Source organism: Malaclemys terrapin, chromosome 4 (genome assembly GCF_027887155.1).
Source record: "Malaclemys terrapin pileata isolate rMalTer1 chromosome 4, rMalTer1.hap1, whole genome shotgun sequence".
Lineage (NCBI taxonomy): Eukaryota > Metazoa > Chordata > Testudines > Emydidae > Malaclemys > Malaclemys terrapin.
This window is the reverse complement of record NC_071508.1, coordinates 104,349,238-104,361,306: the sequence shown is the minus strand read 5'-3', so window position 1 is coordinate 104,361,306 and position 12,069 is coordinate 104,349,238. Positions and strand designations below refer to the sequence as shown.

Genomic DNA, 12,069 nt, shown 5'->3' with positions numbered 1-12,069 from the left:
TGTAATCTCTGTTTATGTACAGCACAGTTTAAATGAAAAATATATCCTTAGGAAGCAAAGCAGATATAGCAGTCTCCCTTCATTTGTGTGAAGTAATACTTGTGATTTTTTTTTAACAAAGAATTGAATGCATGCAAAATGTTTACCTAGCACAAACCATGACAAAAAGTATTTGTTTGAAGAAGGCACAAAAGCTGGTAAATTTGTGACCAGAACCAAGAGTTTTGCTGGCACAACTGAACTCCTCATACTGTTTTAATTGGAATTCTACATTTCAGTTGCCTCTTAAAGCAAGGAAAGCGGTCTGCTTTTTAGACCCCCAATTTACCTCCTCCTTATGAAAACCTTGTCTTCCCCTTTTACTGTTGGGAATTCGTATCATACAGAACATTCAATAACTTCTGTAGCTTAAATAATACTGCTTAAATCTTTAGTTTCATGAATCATTGTTTTAATTTTCCTACTTTTTTTTTCTTTCTGATCCTGTTTGGCGCTTGACAGGTTGGAAACTAATGTATGTTTGGTGTAAGCAATGAGGCCTCTCCTTCCTTTAAGATTTTTGGGAACATTGAGGGGGAAAGGTCCTTCTCACCATATGCTCCAAAATTTACAAGTGTAGATTGGTGGGTTGTTTTTTTTAGCTTCAACTTCTGATCTTCTGTGTGAAGGCAGTGGGGTTGCATGTGCACAGAAGTAATTAGGAACAGAATTTAGCTTGTCGGTTTAGGTGAAGGTAGAGGGAGGCTTTCAATAAAATGACTCTGTGGAGTTAAAAAAAATTGCATTAATTCCTTCTGTTTTAATTTTATGCATTGAAACAGTAACATTTCAGACATCAAGTACTTGAGGTTAGACAATTAATATGTAGGGGAGCATCTGTGCTTTGGCAAAAACATTAGATAGATAAAAAGAAAAAAAAAAAAGCAATGATTTTCAGCTGCTCCTAATTAGAAATGAGCAAATAAATGCAATGAGAATATAGTTCACAAGACTCTGACAAAAATGTATACCATCTTATTACAGTTTTATATTTACACAGTCGTCCTCAATCTGTTTATCACGGATGACTTTGTACTCGCATCTTAAGCAATGACTCTGTGGAATGGGCAGTCTAGACACAGTCCACATAGGTATTTTGAAGACATTATGTAAAGACATAGAAAGGAAAACTTGGAGCTAGAAAGCAAATACAGTAATAGCTTACTACTACTTTGAAGCTTCATTTTGTATCTCCCGTCTCACTCTGAGGTGAATAGAAGTTCACCATAGAGTATTCTGCAGTCCAAGCTGTTGTTTATGTTCAGTTTATGTAGTATGTTACATTTTCAAAGCATTGTATAAATTTACGTTAGAATACTGAACCTCTGATGCTTGTGGGTAATAAGTAAATGAATGTGAATATCAAGACTTTGAACATTTCTCTTGCTACAGGAGCTTGGTGTGGAGTTGTTGAATGTTCTGCATCGACTGATACTAACCAGAGAATCGCCTGATATTCAGCTTGCTACTCTTGAAGTAGTCCGACAGATTCTTTTTGCAGCTCAAGAACATGTGAGAGAAAAACGGAGAAGTGCAGAAGGTATATAACATACTGTTCTACAATATACTGTATAAACTTTTCATGACCAAACTTATTCCATCTATAATCTGTAGATTAGTGGCTTTATTTGTCAAAGGTGCTAAGAAGTCACTAATCTCGTTGACTTCATTGGGAGCTAAAGATATTCGGTACTTTAGAAAATCAGGCCACGCAAGACTCAATAGGCCAGTTGTGAATTTGCAACACAGGAAGCATCAGCTTTTTCCTCATGTGGCAATATAAGTTTTTAAATAAAGCAACTGTGATCAAGTTACTCATCCAGCTCCTAACAGCATTGAGTACAGCCGTTGAATTAAGCATTTTCTCCTGGATTAGATATACCCTTTAACATTCATTATAATTAAATTACAGGTTTTTCTTCTGTTTAGATGTGGAATGAAACCAAATTTTATTTCCTATATAATTAGTACATATGCACAGAATTTTGTACCAAAACATTTTTTCTTCGAGTGCTTGCTCATATCGATTTCAATTAGGTGTATGCATGCCACGTGCACAGTTCACTGGAAGGTTTTTCCCCTAGCAGCACCCACTGGGTTGGCTCTGGAGCCCCCTGGAGTCACACCTTCATGGCGCTGCATATAGGGCCCTGCCAACCCGCCGTCTCCATGTCCTTCTTACAGTCCGTGATAGTGAAAGGGGCGTTTCTTCTCGACTTCAGTGAGCGATCCTCTAGTGTATTTTCTGTAAATAGTTAAAGATAGTTTAAAAATTTGTTTTAGTTAGTTAGACATCTGGACTTGGGGCACTGGGGGGTGTTTCCCTCCCCTGCTTCCACATCCCTCTCCTGAGCCCAGGGCATGCCTGAGACCCAGGGGTTTAAGCCGTGCGTGGTTTGCCAGAAGCCTGTGCCCAAGAGTGACCCACACTCAGCTTGTCTAAAGTGCTTGGGGGAGTCTCATGAAGCAGACAGGTGCAAGATCTGTCAGAGCTTTCACCCCTGCATGAAGAAGGAGAGGGATCACAGACTAAAGTTGCTGCTAATGGAAGCAGCTCTCCGCCCTCAGTCTGAGTCAAGCCCCATGGGTATGGCACTGGGCTCCTCAGTGTCGGTGCACAGCGTGCTGGCTTCGGTCCAGGAGGTGCTGAGAAAGGACTCTGGGGTCAGAGACCCTCGGCACCGGCACTCCCCGGCGCCAAGCACGGCATGGGATCAATCTTGGCACTGCTCACAGTTTCCCGTCCCGAAGAAGCAGCACAGGAAGACTGATAGAGGGCGCTCCACTTCCCGAGCATGGGAACATGAACCCAAGGGAGGGAAACTGGTGCAAGACCATACCTCCCCTCCAGCTCAACAGCTGGCACCGTCGACTCCAGGCCCATGAGAGGGACCGTTGAGTCTGGTGCCACCAGAGGAGACCCAGGTGGAGGATGTGGACCTCCCTTCCACACCCAAGACTTATGAGGCAGTGTGGGACCTAATAACATTGACAGGTCCACACTCCCCAGATCACAGTGTCACAGCACCAGTCCAAGGCCCCAAACGACTCAGAGGCCAAGGGCAAGACAGCTATGACTTGGCAATGATCTACATCGCCCTGGCACCGATTCCCGGCAGTGGCGGGCACTGACTCATACATGTCCCAGAGAAGCCAACACTGTAGCCGCTGGCTCTCCCTGTCAGCGGGGATGACCCAAACTTTCTCCCCGGTACCGTGGCCACAACAGTGGGGGGTACCAGCTCAGATGCCGACCCAGTAGCCCTTTTGGACCCCGTGGGCTTACCACCAGTCCCAGGAGTCCACTTCAGTATGCTCCTTTTCAGTCACGTCTGAGAGAAGGACTGTGTCTAGGGCCAGGGATTTTTCCTGGGCATCAGCCACCGCTACCGCCACAATTGGTACTGCACCCAGCACCGGCAACAGACTCGGCACCGTGGCTACACTCAGTATCACGGATGGTACCAGGGCCCGCACCAAAACGGACTACAACTTGGGGGTGGAGCCTCAGCATTTTGAGGAGCCAGATGGGCAGGAGGGGCCCTCCCATGTTCTGGGCTCCTCCTCTTCGTCTCCAGATGAGGAAGTGGCAGGAACATCCTCAGAGCCTCCCCTTCCTGACAGCAGAGCCCACCTTGAACTTCTGAGGCGGGTTGCTCAGAACCTCAGGGTACAGATGGAGGAGATCACCAAGGTGTCAGACCCAATGGTGGACATTTTATCCCTGGCAGGACCCACCAGGATGCCCCTTCCCCTGATAAAGACTTTTCTGGAGAACACATGAATCCTGTGGCAAACACCATCCTTTCTGGCTCCTACCGCTGACGAAGTTGAGAGATAGTACTTTGTGCCCTCCACGGTCAATGAATACTTGTTTACCCACCCCCTGACAGACTCATTGGTGGTAGCGGCTGTTAATGCGAGGGAAAGGCAAGGGCAGCAAGGGCCTACCTCCCAAGCTAAGGACGCAACGAAGCTAGACCTCTTTGGGATGAAGATATATTCCACCAGAGGGCTCCAGCTTCGTATTGCAAACCAGGACACGCTCCTTAGCCATTATAACTTCGTCATGGGATGCAGTGTCCAAATTCTTGGACCTTTTCCCACCAGATTCTAAGCCGGAATTCTCGGCTCTTGTGGATGAGAGCAACACGGTCTCCAGGATGTCACTGCAAGCGGCATTAGACTTGGCCCACTCTGCAACGCAGACGATGTCTTCAGGCATTGCAATGCACCATTGCTCATGGCTGCAGGCCTCAGGTCTCCCTGGGGAGTCCCAACAGAAAATTCAGGACCTACTGTTTGAGGGGGCCACATTATTTTCTGAGAAAACGGACTTGAGACTCCACAGTCTGAAAGACTCCCGAGCCACTCTAAGATCACTGAGTCTGCACACCCCTGCCACCCAGAGTAGACAATTTAGGCCTCAACCCACGACACGAACATGTCGGGCAGTTTAGGCAGGATCAGAACCATAGGCATCCCAGAAACCAGAACTGTCATCACCAACCCCAACCTCCGAATAACAGGGAGTCTGGGTCATATGGGCAGCCACCAGGCCCTACGCAGACCTTTTGAGGATGCACCCCAGGGCATTATACCAACCTCTCAACTGGATCCTTCTCTCCCGTTTTCAGAATATCTATCCCATTTCTACTGAGCGTGGTCCCAAATCACTTCAGACCATTGGGTCCTGCACTTGGTAGAGATGGGATATTCTCTCCAATTTTCCTTATCCCCCCCGCAACACCCCTTACCCATCCCTCTTCAGGGACCCCTCACACAAGCAACTTCTCGTCTAGGAGGTACAAACCCTCCTATCAGTGGGGGCTGTCGAGGAGGTTCCGCCAGAGTTTAAAGGAAAGGGGTTTTACTCCTGGTATTTCCTAATACCGAAAGTAAAAGGAGGCCTCAGGCCCATCTTGAATCTGCGCAATTTCAACAGGTTCGTGAAGAAACTAAAGTTTTGAATGGTCTCTTTGGCCACTATCATCCCGTCCCTGGATCCAGGAGATTGACATGCCGTCCTCAATTTGAAGGACACATACTTCCACATTTCCATAATTCCGCCCCACAGGCATTTCTTAGGCCGAACGGTAATACTGTAATACCTTATCATCGGCACCTCGGGTGTTTACCAAATGTGTGTCGGTCATGGCCACTTTTCTGTGGAAAAGGCAATTTCAGGTATTTCCTAGACGACTGACTAGTCAAGGGTCGGTCTAGAACACAAGTGGATCAACATGTGTCAAGGCTGGATCCCCACTTTGAACTTTAGGGTACAAATGTAGGGGCCTGCATGAAAACTTCTAAGCTTAACTACCAGCTTAGCTCTGGTTCCGCTGCCACCATTTCAATTTTTCCCTCCCTGGGAAGTCTTGAAAAACCTTCACCAATTCCCTGGTGAATACAGATCCAAACCCCTTGGATTTTAAAAGAAGGAGAAATTAACCATCCCCCCTCCTTCCTCCCACCAACTCCTGGTGAATCAAGATCCAAACCCCTTGGATCTTAAAACAAGGAAAAATCAATCAGGTTCTAAAAAGAAAGCTTTTAATTAGAGAAAAAGGTAAAAATCATCTCTGTAAAATCAGTATGGAAATTAACCTTACAGGGTAATCAAACTTAAAGAGCTCAGAGGACTCCCCTCTAGTCTCAGGTTCAAAGTACAGCAAACAAAGATAAACACTCTAGTAAAAGGTACATTTACAAGTTGAGAAAACAAAGGAAAACTAACACGCCTTGCCTGGCTATTTACGTACAAGTTTGAAATAGGAGAGACTTGTTTAGAAAGATGTGGAGAACCTGGATTGATGTCTGGTCCCTTTCAGTCCCGAGAACGAACACACTCCCAAACAAAGAACACAAACAAAAGCCTCCCCCGCCCCAAGATTTGAAAGTATCTTGTCCCCTTATTGGTCCTTTAGGTCAGATGCCAGCCAGGTTATCTGAGCTTCTTAACCCTTTACAGGGAAAAGGATTTTGGAGTCTCTGGCCAGGAGGGATTTTATAGTACTGTACACAGGACAGCTGTTACCCTTCCCTTTATAGTTATGACAACATGTCTCCCTCATAAGATCCACCTTCAAGGCATTGGGCCTCCTCCTAAACACTCAAAAGTCAACGCTCACCCCTACTCAGAGAATAGAGTTCATAAGGGCAGTGCTAGACTCAGCACAGGTCAGAGCGTTCCTGCCCCAGTCCCACTTCCAGGCCATTCACAACATCATACAGGACCTCAAACAATTCCCTATAACCACAGTAAGGAGTTGCTTAAAACTCCTAGGTCACATGGGATCTTGCACGTATGTAGTGCAACATGCGAGTCTCCGACTCAGACCTCTCCAAGCTTGGCTGGCATCGGTGTATCGACCAAGCAGGCACAGTCTAGACATGGTGGTTACCTTCCACCGGATGTTCTCAAGTCTCTTCACTGGTGGCTCGACTTGGTGTGCACAGGGGTCGCATTTTCAAAACCCCGTCCATCCCTATGTCTGACCACCAACGCCTCGGCCATGGGGTGAGGGGCACACTTTGGGAAGTACAGAACTCAGGGCCTCTGGTCTCAGGAGGAACTGATGCTTCACATCAATTTAAGGGAGCTCAGGGCAGTCCGGCTGGCATGTTAGACCTTTCGGCCTCTCCTGGAGGAAAAGTACATATCAGTCCTGACAGACAATACAACAGCAGTGTTTTATATCAACAGACGAGGGGAGCATGCTCCTCTCCCCTATGTCAGGAAGCCCTCAAGCTCTGGGAGTTCTGCATAGGACACTCTGTACTGGCAGCGTCCTATCTTCCGGGTTGCAGAACGAACTAGCAGACCACCTCAGCAGGTCTTTTCACAACCATGAGTGGTCTGTCTGCCAGGATGTAATAAATAATATCTTCCAGCAGTGGGGAGTTCACCAGATGGATCTGTTCACCACAAGGGCCAACAGGAAGTGCCTACAATTCTGCTCCTTCCTAAACAACAGCCCGAATTCATTGGCAGATGCGTTTTTCCTTCCATGGAAGGACTGCCTGTTCTGTGCGTTCCCTCCCATACCGCTGAGTCACAAGGTCCTCCTCAAAATCTGGAGCAATGGAACCTTGGGGAAGGGGTTGGAATGGGGGCAGGGAAAGGGTGGGAAGAGGTGGGGTAGGGGCGGGGCCTCATGGAAGGGGTGGATTGGGGACGGAGCCAAGGGCAGCAGGGGGGAGGTGTCAGTAAATGCGGCCCTCAGGCCAATGCACTAGTCCTCATGTGGCTCTCCTGGTCATTTGAGTTTGAGACCCCTGCTCTTGCTGGAGCTAGTTCCAGCATGGAGCCATGAAATTGACAAGAATTGCAACCAACAGCCGATGTAAGTAACTCCCCACCATTGGAAGATATTGTTTCTTACATCTGGATGGATAGACCACTCGATGTTATGAAAAGACCTGCTGAGGTGCTTGATTTTGCTACTTTGATGATTTTAGGAGGTTTTTGTGTAGAATTTCTTAGGTTTTTTTAAAAAAGCCATCTGAAAAATCAGCAATTCCATCACGTGGCATTGTACTGTTCTCCAGCTGGTTCATCAGCAAGGTTGAATCTTGAGATCCACCTTGGAGATCTCTGCCACTTGAGTTAACAGAGTAACTGTTAGCAGTAGTTGGTTGGCATCCTCTCTGTGGACTACACTAGAAGGGGACGAGGTGCAGTTTACCAGTGGGTTTCACAGATATTTGCAATATCTGACAGCAGAGGGACTCAGGAATCTTGGGTTTCATTCCACACTCTGGAGAAGGGTTCTCTCATGGTTTCAGAGCCTACCACCTGTTGGTCCTTCTCCTCACAGACTTGCCTCTGTCCTAGTCTTGTCTCTTCCCTACTTTGGCTCCTCGTTCTAGTCCCATTCTCCTAGTCATCTTGCCCAGCAAGTCCTAGTCTTGTCATCTGGGGTCCAGTGCCAGTCTCATTTCCCCTCTCCTATCTCTTCATCTAATCTCTCTCCCTCCCATCCTGTCTCCTCCACTGGCTACCAATCCCAGTCTCCATCCTTGGGCTCCTCATCCATCTCAGTCCCTATCCTTCCCCGGCTCTTGGCCCAATTCCCCCCTCCCCCCTTCCTGGCTCCTTGTCCTAGTCTCCTTGCCCAACCAATCCCATTGGTCTCCCCACAGTTCCTTGTAAAATCTCTTTCATTTCCCAACCTGCACCTTTCCCCCCCTCACACACACAAAAAAATGTATCCCTCTCTAACACCCTGTCTCCTTGCCCAGCTAATCACAGCCTCCCTTCCCGCAGTGGCTCCCAGTCTCCATGCCCAGTCTCTCCCACTTCCCCTTCCCCTTCCCCAGCTCTTCATGATAGTTTGTTTTTCTTCCCCTCCCTTCCAGTCCAACTCTCACTAGACACTCTGTCCCAATCTACTCCATTCCTTCCCTCTGATTCAGCTCTTGTCCCCGCTGCACTTGAGTCAGGTGGCTTACATCTCTATGCTGCCTGAATGCCAGCAGGGGGATAATTGAAAGCACAGAGGAGAGAAGTTCCCTGTTCTCAGCCCCACCACAGCCCGCAGCAGCCAGGACCAGCAATTCTATTGGAAGCCCAGCTTTGCTTCTGTAGCCTTAGGCTGGAGCATGTTCAGTCATTCTGTGGGGGATGAATGCACAGTTTGTTCCTATGTGGGAGCTGTGACGGATTGGAGCATGCTCAGTGAGGAAGAAATCTTCAGACAATTTAGCTCCTGGAGTGACTGATAAGAGAGAAAGAGAGAGTTCCTTCTGGAATGCATAGAGGTATAAATACCCCTCTCCCCTGTGTACATGGTGGTCAGTGCCCCCAGCTGGTCTGGCCTCTTCCTGTTGCCCCCTTGGCTTTACTTAGGTAAGTCCATCCCTCTTTCTCCTCCCTCGTAACCCAAAGGACCCTTAATGGAGCAACATCCCTTTCTCCTGCCGACAAAGACCCACCACATTCAGTTGAGGTGAGTGCATCCTTATAAATTTATTTCAAACTACAGTTGTTCTCTATCAGAACTTTTAACACTGTGCTGCATTAGAATTTAGAACTGTAAATTATCCCCTGCCGATATGACAAAGCTTCAAGAAGTAAACTTTTGTCAACAAAACACTACATGCTTAATGTTCTTATTTCTTCTTTTCGTTATAGTTGATGATGGTGCTGCAGAAAAGGAGACCTTGCCAGAGTTTGGAGAAGGCAAAGACACAGGAGGACTGGTGCCTGGAAAGTCATTAGTCTTTGCGACTCTGGAGTTGTGTGTTTGCATTCTAGTGAGGCAGCTCCCCCAGCTTAATCCTAAAGTAACTGGTAGCCCTGCAGTTAAAGCTGGAAAACCTCAGTTGTTGTCAGAGAGTGGAAGTAGATTGGTATCAGCAGCATTAGTTATCCTCTCTGACATTCCGTCAGTCTGCTCTCCTGAAGGTAGGATGTGGTCGATACCAATATGTGATTTCGTTACAAGGGAAGATTAAATGAAAAGATGATGATCATCATCATAGAGTAACATGTACTTACTACATAACTTTCTCTGTTGGATAAATGTTGGGGCAAGGTCTAGAGCCTCAATGTAGGAATTTATAATTCAGCTGTAAAAATGTGCTCCAAAGGGAAATGTGCCATATCATCTTTGTCCAAAAGTCATCTTGTAAACTACAGAAACACAAAATAGGAAGGTAGTGTTTATCTCTCGTAGCATCTGACCATCACCCCAGACTTCATTTTTCAGTCACCAAACCTTGTTAGATTCTTTTTAAAATAATATAATTACATAAAATATGTATCTATCTTATCTTGTTACCTTTCACTGTTGTTATTTTCATGCTCCCATAACCCAGCTTTTTTCATATGTTGCTGAGTTAGGTCTAATTTAGATCATAATTTCCTTGAAACAGAGTCCTGTCACTGTATTTATGTAAAATACTATTCATACCTATCATACTGTACAAACTATAAATCCAGCAATTCCTATCCTTTGCAGCTACCAACCCCTTTTCCCACTTACTTGCTCTCTTCTATTGAGTCCTTGTGTCATGGTCACCATCCTGCCAGCCCAAAGGGATGATGATCTTCTTTTGGAAACAGTCACTGGCTCTCCTGTTCAATCATAAGGATTAATGTTGGGTGGTGATGGCCTTTTGTTACATTCAGTCCAGTGATTGTCATCTTTCAGAATGACGAGAAAAGAGCTTGGACATGGCATGGTTTGGCTCTGAGAGGCACTATTTGTGAGGAAAATTAGTTTGCTCCTTGGGTTGAATTTGCTCCCTTCTGCATTCTTTGCCTTTAACAGTTCAGGGAGTTTTACAAGCAATTTGCTTGCAGGATCAGATTAAGTCAAGAGATCAGGACATGGAATTGAACCCAGGTCTCCTATATGGTAGTGCTTATGTATAATATAATCATAATAAATGGACTGGTTGTGCTGATCTTCAGTAGCTGTTCCTCCCAAGTTCCTGCAGTTAAGCTTCAGAGATTTTTTTTTTCTTTTAAGGAAACAGAACAAGAATCCAAGGCACCAGTTCAGTAAGGCATTTAAGTACATGCTTTAGTCCATCTCCATTCAATCTGTTTTGCTGAATAGCAATGGACTTAAGCACATTGAAGTTAAGTGTGCACTTTGACTTTGTGTGTGCATTGCTTAATTAGGACCTAAAATAGTGCACAAAATGTATGTGTGGACTCTACTCCATTGACTTCATTGGGATTCAGGTGTCTGCACTAGCAGAGCCCAGTCTAAACATTTAAGCATGTTGGAACCTGGGCACTGCCAACTTGGGTCAGACTCAAGTTCTGTCTAGTTCAGTATTCTGTTTCCAACCGAGGCTAGCGCCAGATGTTTCAGAGGGAGATGTAAGAACCACACCGTAGGCAGATGTGGGATAACCTGCCCTACACATTAGGTGTGATGCTTTCCTAAATCTTTGCTAGCTATAACTATTATAACGCTAGATATTATTATGCATGTTCAGTGTCTGATCTCTTTTTTAATCTTGCTAAATTCTTGGCTCACTGACTTCCTTCAGCAAAGAGTTTCACAGTCTAATTATGTATTGTGGGGAAAGTATTTCTTTTTATCAGTTTTGAATTTGCCACCTGTTAATTTCATTGAATGTCATCCCTGTTCTAGTGTTCTGAAACAGACACAACAGAAACTCCTGAACTACCATCTTTATTTTGTGTGTTTTATTATGTCCCTTCTTATTTGTCTCATTTCTGCAGCAAACAATCCAAATCTTTTCATTCTTTCTTCATATGCATTTTTCCACATCATTATCATTGCCCTTCTCTGAACCCCCACTAATTCTGACTTTTACATGATAAACTTTAGGTATGTGAGTAGTCCCAGTGAAGTTAATGACTTTCTGACTTAAAAGGAGAGAGTCCAGCATCTCTTTAAGTAGCCAGTCTGCCTCTGTTGGACATTAAAAATCACATGCTGTTTAAATACTTTTTTCTGGAACCAAGACTTACAATCAGTAGGCAACTTTTAGAAATGAAAACTGTTTAGACATTATGTATAAAAAGGGAATTGAAGAAAAGTGATTTATAAAATAACAAATTCTGGAAGTCTTTCACTTTTTACAGTGACATACCAAGCATTTGTTTTGTCTCATAGGAAGTGTTTCCGTACTCCCTACTATCCTGTACCTAATCATTGGAGTCCTCAGAGAAACTGCTGTCAAATTGCCAGATGGCCAGCTACCTTTGACAGTTGCTGCATCTTTACAAGCTCTTAAGGGGATATTGTCTTCTCCTATGGCTCGAGCAGAGAAGAGCCGAACTGCTTGGACTGAACTTCTTCGTAGTGCTTTAGTCACAGTTCTTGACTGCTGGGATCCAGGTAACCAAAAGTGAGAGGGGGATGATGAAAAGATGCTTGGCGTAGATAAAATTCAAATAACTCTAGAAGATTCAGACAGTGGTGGAAGACCTGAACTACCCTTTGTTAAGATAACTTTATGTCTAAGGGTGAAACTTACTTAACCCACATAGTCCAACATTGATGTTCTTAAGTACAGCCCACTCCCATTTCTGCTACTGTA

The 12,069-nt window shown here is 45.3% G+C and overlaps 1 protein-coding gene and 1 long non-coding RNA gene across 6 annotated transcripts in view; one reads left to right on the top strand and one right to left on the bottom strand.

Moving 5' to 3' along the window:
• Positions 1 to 12,069, top strand: part of HEATR5A (HEAT repeat containing 5A) — a 127,623-nt gene that overhangs the window by 110,320 nt on the left and 5,234 nt on the right. For all 5 annotated transcript variants that reach the window (XM_054025149.1, XM_054025152.1, XM_054025151.1 and 2 more), the window contains 3 exons: positions 1,432 to 1,579; positions 9,176 to 9,448; positions 11,643 to 11,867. In XM_054025149.1, coding sequence (XP_053881124.1) covers positions 1,432 to 1,579; positions 9,176 to 9,448; positions 11,643 to 11,867 — 646 coding nt within the window. The remainder of the gene's footprint in view (positions 1 to 1,431; positions 1,580 to 9,175; positions 9,449 to 11,642; positions 11,868 to 12,069) is intronic.
• The window catches only part of LOC128835598 (uncharacterized), a 32,885-nt gene continuing 26,386 nt past the window's right edge, over positions 5,571 to 12,069 (bottom strand). The window contains exons 4-6 of the long non-coding RNA XR_008444675.1: positions 10,029 to 10,120; positions 9,542 to 9,676; positions 5,571 to 6,683 (exon numbers count right to left, since the gene is read on the bottom strand). This is a non-coding gene — a long non-coding RNA (uncharacterized LOC128835598). The remainder of the gene's footprint in view (positions 6,684 to 9,541; positions 9,677 to 10,028; positions 10,121 to 12,069) is intronic.